At 58.5% G+C, this 8,040-nt stretch overlaps 1 protein-coding gene across 1 annotated transcript; it reads left to right on the forward strand.

The window, feature by feature from the left end:
• Positions 1-1,834: 1,834 nt before the first annotated feature.
• LOC112887085 (glutathione transferase GST 23-like) lies at positions 1,835-3,263 on the forward strand. Its single transcript, XM_025953168.1, has 2 exons — positions 1,835-2,299; positions 2,415-3,263. Exons 1-2 carry the CDS (start codon positions 1,958-1,960, stop codon positions 2,880-2,882), a joined length of 810 nt encoding a protein of 269 aa, XP_025808953.1. The 5' UTR covers positions 1,835-1,957; the 3' UTR covers positions 2,883-3,263.
• Positions 3,264-8,040: the final 4,777 nt, after the last annotated feature.

The raw sequence follows: 8,040 nt of genomic DNA on the forward strand, positions 1-8,040 counted from the left end.
TGCATCTCGCAGCACAGCGCGAGGCCGAAACCTCTCTGCGCCGTCGGATCGGCAGCGAGCCAGCGGGGTCCGCGCCTCCACAGCATCATTAGCAGCTAGTGTGAGGCACCAAGATCTTTTGTCCACTCCAGCCGGGGTCGACGAGGACACGTCACGTAGAGCTAGCTGGTACAAAGGAAGGCAGTACCTGATGAGTGCCCTCCGGTTCGAGCCGTCAGCCGGGCTTCCGATCCTGATTCCTGACGCCTGAACCTCCTTTCCATGCACGCGCTCGCTTGCCCGGTCGATAAAAGCACCGCAGCGCGGACAAGGACGTGTCACGCGGCCTTTGCCCCCGCCGAGCCATAAAATTCCGCTCCAACCCAACAAAGGGAACGTGCAGCGAGCCATGCGCCGTCCAGCGACGAGCTTTCACCTCAGCTAGCTGACAGCCGCCGCCTGCCGCCCGGCCCGGCGGCCGCACGCGGTAACTCGGCGCGGCGCCGGCGGCCGGCAGGGTCGCAGTGAAAGTGAAACGCTCGTTCGTGGCTCGCCGGGCGGGCCGGGAGGCATGGGTGGGCGCGGGGATAGGCCGGTGCCGTGCCAGCCACGCGAGGAAAGGCAGAGGCGCGCCGCTGCATGCCGGCCGATCAGTACTGGCCGCCACCACTTGTGACAGTAAAAACGCAGTGATGGGAACTGTTCGGCGGAGCCGGGTGCTTTTGGTCGAGCCGTCCATCCGGCCGGCCGGGCAGGCGGCGGCCACTGTTGCTTTCCCTCATCCGTCGGTCCTGCCTCCTCTCCCCGCCGCCGCCCTTCCCCGGCTGTTCGACGTCCGATCCAACAGCGTACGCTCGCTGCCTGTGCGCTCACAGTAGACTTGCGGGCACGGAATTGATCGATCGGTCAGTACCCGACGCAACGTGACGCTGCATCCCAGTCGCAAAACCAAAAAAAATAGTGGCGCACGATTTGTTTTTTACTTTTTAGGATCAGCGGCACGATCACACGATGTAAACTGAAACAGAGTGCGACCGGTGATCCCGGCGGTAGACGCATCTGGCCGGCCGGGTTTATTCTGGGCTGCGTTGCATATTTGCGTGCATGCGCCGGTGCACGAAGGCGGTCGCCGGTCAAAACGCACGCCGCAAGATTCCTCCTCGCTGCCGGGTTTGGTCGTGAAAGAACATGAAGGTTTAGTCAGGCGCACGGATCAAGGCCTCGGAGACTTTGTTCAAGTGCTTTGACCGGGATTGCAGATCAGTACCTACAACTACTAACCAGGATTTGTTTGCGTGTTTCACAGTCGCCGTCACTCTTCACGCCACGAGTGACCCGGGTTCATTACCACACGGTGAAACCTCCACTCCCGTTACGAGGAACTGCTGCTGGTAGTACAGCCTGGCCGGATTGTTCCGCAAGCCAAAGCATTGGGGGAACAAGTCGAGAGCGAACCCTCCTCCTCGGTAATCGTGTCCTTCTCCTTTTTCAACGACTGCTCGGTAATCCAGAAGCAAATCAGCCAGAGCTGCGAGGAAAAGGAGATCGTCCGGTCGGCGATGGCTTCCAGCTCGACCAGTGAGAACAAACATTTTTACCAGCGTACACAAAGCAGCTCAACAAGTAAAGTAATTCGAAGTTCACAGTTTCACACTTCCCCAGTGAGTACGAAGTCCACGGCGAGCCGGTGTGCCGTGCCCTGGAAGCCTGCTCGGCCCATCCCGGACGCACGCCTCGCCTAGGGTTCCCATGGCCCAACGCGGCACTTCGCCCCACTTTCACGTGGGCCCTGGCTCACCGTCTCCGGCTTTATATAAACCCGTCCACCGGAGCTCCAAGCCACGCAGCAAAACCGAGCTCACTGCACACCACCACCATTACTAGCTGCTACTCAAAGAGGAAAGGAAGCATCTTGATCTCGAGAGGTAGGGTCCAGCAGGAGCGAGCAGCTCAGAGAGCTCAGAGCGCGCGGCGAGCCATGGAGAAGACGCCGGAGAATGCGAGCCAGGCGGCGCCACTGAAGCTGTTTGGGTCGTGGGCGAGCTCGTACACGCACCGCGTGCAGCTGGCGCTGCGGCTCAAGGGGCTGGAGTTTGAGTACGCGGAGGAGGACCTCGGGAGCAAGAGCAACGAGCTGCTGCGCCACAACCCCGTGTACAAGAAGGTGCCCGTGCTCGTCCACGGCGGCCGCGCGCTCCCGGAGTCCGTCATCATCCTGCAGTACCTCGACGACGCCTGGCCGGAGACCCGCCCGCTCCTCCCCGCCGACGCCTTCGACCGCGCGCTCGCGCGCTTCTGGTGCCACTTCGCCGACGACAAGGTGCGTCGATTGGGTTCTCAAGGCTGGGACATACACGTGTGGCGTCTTGTCTGCGCGTGTGATGAAATATGGCTGACGCGTACGTGCGGTTCTTGTTCTCTTTTGCGATATGCAGCTCGGGCCGGCGGTGGGCGCAGTGTTCGCGTCGATGGGGGAGGACCAGGAGGCTGCGGTGCGCCAGGTGCACGAGAACCTTGCCCTGATCGAGGCGGAGCTCCGCGACGGCGCGTTCAAGGGCCGGCGCTTCTTCGGCGGCGACGAGGTGGGCCTCCTGGACGTCGTCCTGGGGTGCGGCTCCTACTGGCTCGCCGTGTTCGAGGAGGTGACCGGGGTGCGCCTCGTGGACGCCGACGCGTTCCCGCTCTTCCACGCCTGGCTGCGCGACTTCGAGGCCCTGGACGAGGTCCGCGAGACCATCCCCGCCGTCGACCGCCTGCTCGAGTACGCCCGCGGCGTGCGCCACATGCTGCTCGGCCTCGCCGGCGCCGGCGCCGCGGCCGCGTCCGCCGCCGCCGCCGCCCCCGCCGAGGCCCCAGCCGCGCCGGCGCCGGCGCCCGCGGCGGACATCGCCGTGGACATCTGATCGTCCCGCGGGACGCCGTCGGGCGCCTGCCGGCGCCGTCCGGCTGCTGGTGATCAGTCGCTAGCTAGCTAGTACCAGTGTAGTTTGCCGTGTCGATGGCGCCATGTGTTGGTGACTGCTGAGGCTGCGTGCCCACCTGAAGCGCGCGCCTCTGCTGCCACCGCAGTTCAATGGCGCAGTCTGTCTAGGTGTCCAGTTTGTTTCCTCAACTCCGTCGTCGTCGTTGTCGTCAGTCGTGTTAGCGTCTGTCTGCTGCGGGTCGTTCTTGTGGCTGGGAATCTTATGTGTATCTACTAGTAATCTAGCGGTTTAGCTTGCTCTTGTTTAAATGTTAGCCATGTGCCCCTGGTTCATTTCTTCTAGTAAGTTTCAGCGTACCAATAATTTACTGGCAATTACTAGCCACTAACCATTGATCACGGATTGCTGACCGCGGTTAATTCGCGTGCCAGCACGAAGGTGCTCGCAGCTCGCTGCCCATTGCCAGTGGCAGCAGCCGGGCACCCCCTGCGGCACGGGAAAGGCATTTATTTAAGTACCTGATCAAGGACCCATTTTTTCCGTCCCTCCCCTCCCTCTTGCTCCGTCTGTGGGAGAATTGATGAGCGCGCGTGCCCTGCCTGAATCCGGTAGGGTACCTGCTCCTGCTGCAGGGCGGCCATTCATCTCAACACCGATCGGTTTCGCACTTCGATGACGACGCATGGGAGATCCTACACGTGGAGCGACTGAGCGCCGAAGCATCGCCGTACGAACCAACCTAGATCCGGTTCCAAGACCGAGAACGATTTATTTCAGAAAAAAAAAGCGAACACGATTTTTTTTTAATGTATAGCAAGATTTTCAGCTGATCTTCTTGCTCGAGTCAGCTGAAAATCCTCTAGTGGATCTCCACCGCGGCAAGCTGCGACATAGCGGACAAGGACGGCGGTAGATTAATGGCGATCCATCGGAACGAAGCGCGCCGAGACAAACGGTTCCGAAACCGCACGAGCTGCCGCGGCAGGCTGCAGGTGCGCCAGGGCGCCGAGCTCCGGCGCCGGGGCAGCGCCGATTCCGGCGGCTGCTGCTACTGGAAATCGGAGCCGGGGCGCGGAGGGGGGGTGGGGTGGGGAGGGGCGGGAGAGGATCCGAAGCACAGTAGCGCGGCGCGTTTTGAAACGGGCGGCGCCAGCGGAAGGGGCGCTGCTGCGTGCGGCCGTGCGCGGGGCGCACGTGAAGGGGGGCAAGGGGCGCCTGCGATCACTGTGCGGCAGCCGCGGCGCTGCGCGCGAGCAGGCAGGGCGGCAGTTACTCGTGCCGCGGCACGTGGGGCCGATGGGGCGGCCGCGCGTGGTAGCGCACCCATTCACTCCCCCGCGTGCCGTGCAGGCGCCGAGTTAAATTGAACTGAACAGTGATGAGCGCCGGTCCCTGCTCTTTCGCAGCTCTTTTCCTTTAAGACCAACAGTACAGGATCGGCCGTGCATAATACGACTATACAATGAAACTTTTAACGCTTTTTTTCCCCTGGAGAATTTCGCTGGTGCTCGCGAGCCACTTGTGAATTTTCAACCCAGAAAAAACAAGGCCGTAAGTACCTGTACAGTTTTTACCGATGTTTCCGGAATCCATCTCATCCGCCATTGCTACGCGCGTGCACGTGCTGACGTGCACCCTTGTCCTCGCTCCTGCTGCTGCTGACATTGGATCCCATGCCGTCGAGTCATCATCCTAACCGTCCGCATCCAGGGCAAAGCGCGGGCTCTCAAGTGAGAAGGCACAGGACAAATTAATTAAAGCGGCTAAGTGGGCAGACATGGATCCATGCCGTTTCCGGCAGATCGGTGATGCTCCTTTTGACCCCCGCCGTGGCAGTGATGATGATGGTACGGTGGCGCGCCGATCACTTGCTTTACAGAGAGAAGCGGACAGAGATCGCTCGCACTTTCCTTCGGAGGATCAACTCAAGCATGCATGCAGGCCTCTCCTCTCTGGAGGGCTGCTGGAAACTTTGCAACCGTTCACGAGCCACCGCTCTGGGCCGCCGACGACTCCGCCGGTGGCCGGCGGTCCTCCCCGGCCCGTCGCAGAGGCTTCCACCACGCTTTGTTCCGCCGATGCTGCAGTTCTCAGCACTCAGCAGCCGCACACTAAAAGCATGCATGCTGGCTGCTGCAGGTGCTGGGGCGACCGGAGAGGGGAGCGGTTTTTGAATCGATGATTCGCCACAAAAGAAAGGGCGATCGGGCGCGTACGCAGCCGATCTTCTCACGAGCACTTTCGTGATGTATGGACCTCACCGGTTCCTAGCTTTACTGGATATCAATTTTATCTTGTTTTGCTGGATGACCACACTCATCTTGTATGGACCTATCTACTCAAGCATAAATCAGAGGTAGCAAATGTCATTCAGTCCTTTTTTGCCCTTGTCCGCACACAATTACGGCAAAGAATACGGCAACCATGCTCTTCGTGATTTTTCCTCACGTCACGGTGTGGTTCACCAGTTCACATGCCCATACACTTCAGCTCAGGATGGAAAGGCCGAGCGCATTTTGTGTACTCTGAATGACTCCATGCGTTCGCTGCTCATTCAAGCATCACTGCCATATCATTTTTGGGCTGAGGCCTTAACGACGGCGACTTACCTCATAAATCGCCGGCCGTGCAAACCCAAACTCCTCTCCACGCCCTATGAACTTCTCTACGGGCATCCACCTGACTTCTCCCACCTACGCGTGTTCGGATGCCTATGCTTTCCCAACCTCTCCGCGACCAGTGCTCACAAGCTTGCGCCACGCTCGATGGCTTGCATTTTTCTCGGCTATCCTCCCAACCAAAAAGGCTACCGATGCTACTCACTGGACACACGGAAAATAATCATCTCACGGCATGTTTACTTTGATGAAGATTGCTTTCCATTTGCTCAGATGACAGCTACTCCATCGACGCCAGTGCCAGCTTCCATGCCGCCGCCGCCGCCAACGGACCCCGTGCACGTCGCACTAGCACGGCTTCCTGCTGCACCGGCTCCCGTTCCTCCCGCGACGCCTACCTCCGGAGCCGCCACACCGTCCGGTTCACCGTCACCAACTGCTCCCGATCTGATCGGGTCCACGCCAACGGCCTCGCCACTTTCTGCGCGCCGCACGCCACGGCCGTCCGCGACGCCGTTCGCCTCGGCCCCTCCTGCTGCTCCACCCTCGATGCCATGCACTCCGCCACCAGCTGCTCATGCTCCTGATCTGCAACAGCATCCCATGGTCACCCGTGCCCGTGCAGGCATCAGCAAGCCAAATCCTCGCTACGCCAACGTTGCTGATGCATCCTTGTTCATCTACAACACTGGTGATGATGTTGCTCTTATCCTGCTATATGTTGATGATATACTCCTGAAAGCTTCCTCAGCACAGATGATAGCTTCTTTCTTTCACAACAGGCCTATGCTGAATGTTGCTGGCTTCGTCAGTTGCTCTCAGAATTGGGTTGTGATATATCGACAGCCACAATTGTCTACTGTAACAACATCTCCGCTGTGTACATGACTGCAAATCCAGTGCATCACCGACGGATAAAGCACATAGAGCTTGACATTCACTTTGTGCACGAGCGAGTTGCTCTTGGGCAGTTCAGAGTTCATCATGTACTGACTGATCAGCAATTTGCAGATATCATGACAAAGGGGTTGGCCACGGCTCAATTCAGACAATTTCGTGACAAGTCTGTCCGTCATTGCTCCAAGCAACCACGATCACACTGCCGGGGGGGGGGGGGGGTGAGGGGCGTATTCTTGGTCGGCTCGGCGTGCAACAGTGTGATAGAATCTTCTTCCAAGCTAATTTACCTGGAAAACCAACGAAGCAAACCCTTCACACGCGTGGCGGCGGACCGCATGCGAGGCGAGCAGGTCGTCTCGTTGCCTCTGCACGCTGCAGGGCGCGGGCCACGCACGTACATGGAGCCGTGGAAGAGCATGCACGGACGGGTTAGGTGGTCATCAAACAGGAGGAGGAGGAGGAGGAGGAGGAGCTGATTAATTTATGTTCGCGGCGCAGAGCATAGAGGTCGGCGGGTTGGTCGCCGTCGCCCCCGCGGCTGCTGGCGAACCCATGCGTGGTGCGCGCATGCCCATCTTGCCGGCATCAGACCAGCTCGATACTTGGAATGAGATCAGCTAATTAAAATGAGTTATTTTTTTGGCTGACTAAAGAACAAACACTTCCCTTTATTTTACACCTGAAGAACCCCTGATCGCTAGGCACTGCTGGCAATGGGCTTCACCCAGATCCTGTTTCAACAAGACACCATTTCACCTGACCAGGTAATTTCATCGGTAACCAGCATCCAACCTCTCCTTGACCATCCTACTTGAAACATCTCGCTCGGCTCGCCCGCCCACAAGCTTCATTCCGAAGACATCGAGGCCCCGTTTAGATTGCAAAAAATTTACAACAGTACCACTGTAACGCTTTCGTTTGTATTTGACAAATTTTATCTAATTATGGACTAATTAGCCTCAAAAGATTCGTCTCGTGATGTACAATTAAACTGTGCAATTAGTTATTTTTTTATATATATTTACTGCTCCATACATGTGTCTCAAAATTAATATAATGGAGAGAGAGCGTAAAAAGTTGGAATTTGAAGTTGACCTAAACAAGCCCCGAGATTCTTTCGTGCACACAATTGCACACCCGCACCCCGACGTGGACCCAACGTTCTGCGCAGCGCCACTGTCCTTTTGCCGCCGGAACGGAATCGAAAACTTGGTAGGCACCCGAGGCGCTACGCCACTGTCCTCTTGATGCCTCGTGTCTTTCGGGGCTGTCACGTCACGGCCATGCTCATAAACTCGTACCAGTAGTCACCTACTACACCACCAACTCGGCGCACATACCGCTACACATGCCTTTAATAGGCATCTGTACCCCTGTTGCCTCGAACTCTCTCCACTGCCCCCGATCTCACCGCCCCAAAAAGCTCACACGGGTGCCCATCAGGAGGTTGCTCTGCGTGCAGCAGACAGAGGCGCGTCGCGACTCGATCGGCGGACGGGACGACGTGATGACGGCGGGCTCCGAACTGGGCGGTTCTCCGTCGCACGGACACATACGGAAACCTGTGCGCGGACCCGGCAACGCAACATGCATGCATAAAGGGGACGTCGAATGGACGC

This window comes from Panicum hallii, chromosome 3 (genome assembly GCF_002211085.1).
Source record: "Panicum hallii strain FIL2 chromosome 3, PHallii_v3.1, whole genome shotgun sequence".
Classification (NCBI taxonomy): domain Eukaryota; kingdom Viridiplantae; phylum Streptophyta; class Magnoliopsida; order Poales; family Poaceae; genus Panicum; species Panicum hallii.

Coding starts and splice junctions, on each gene's coding strand:
- LOC112887085 (XM_025953168.1), top strand. CDS start 1,958: ATGGAGAAGACGCCGGAGAATGCGAGCCAGGCGGCGCCACTGAAGCTG. Junction 2,300..2,414: donor GCCACTTCGCCGACGACAAG/GTGCGTCGATTG, acceptor TGCGATATGCAG/CTCGGGCCGGCGGTGGGCGC.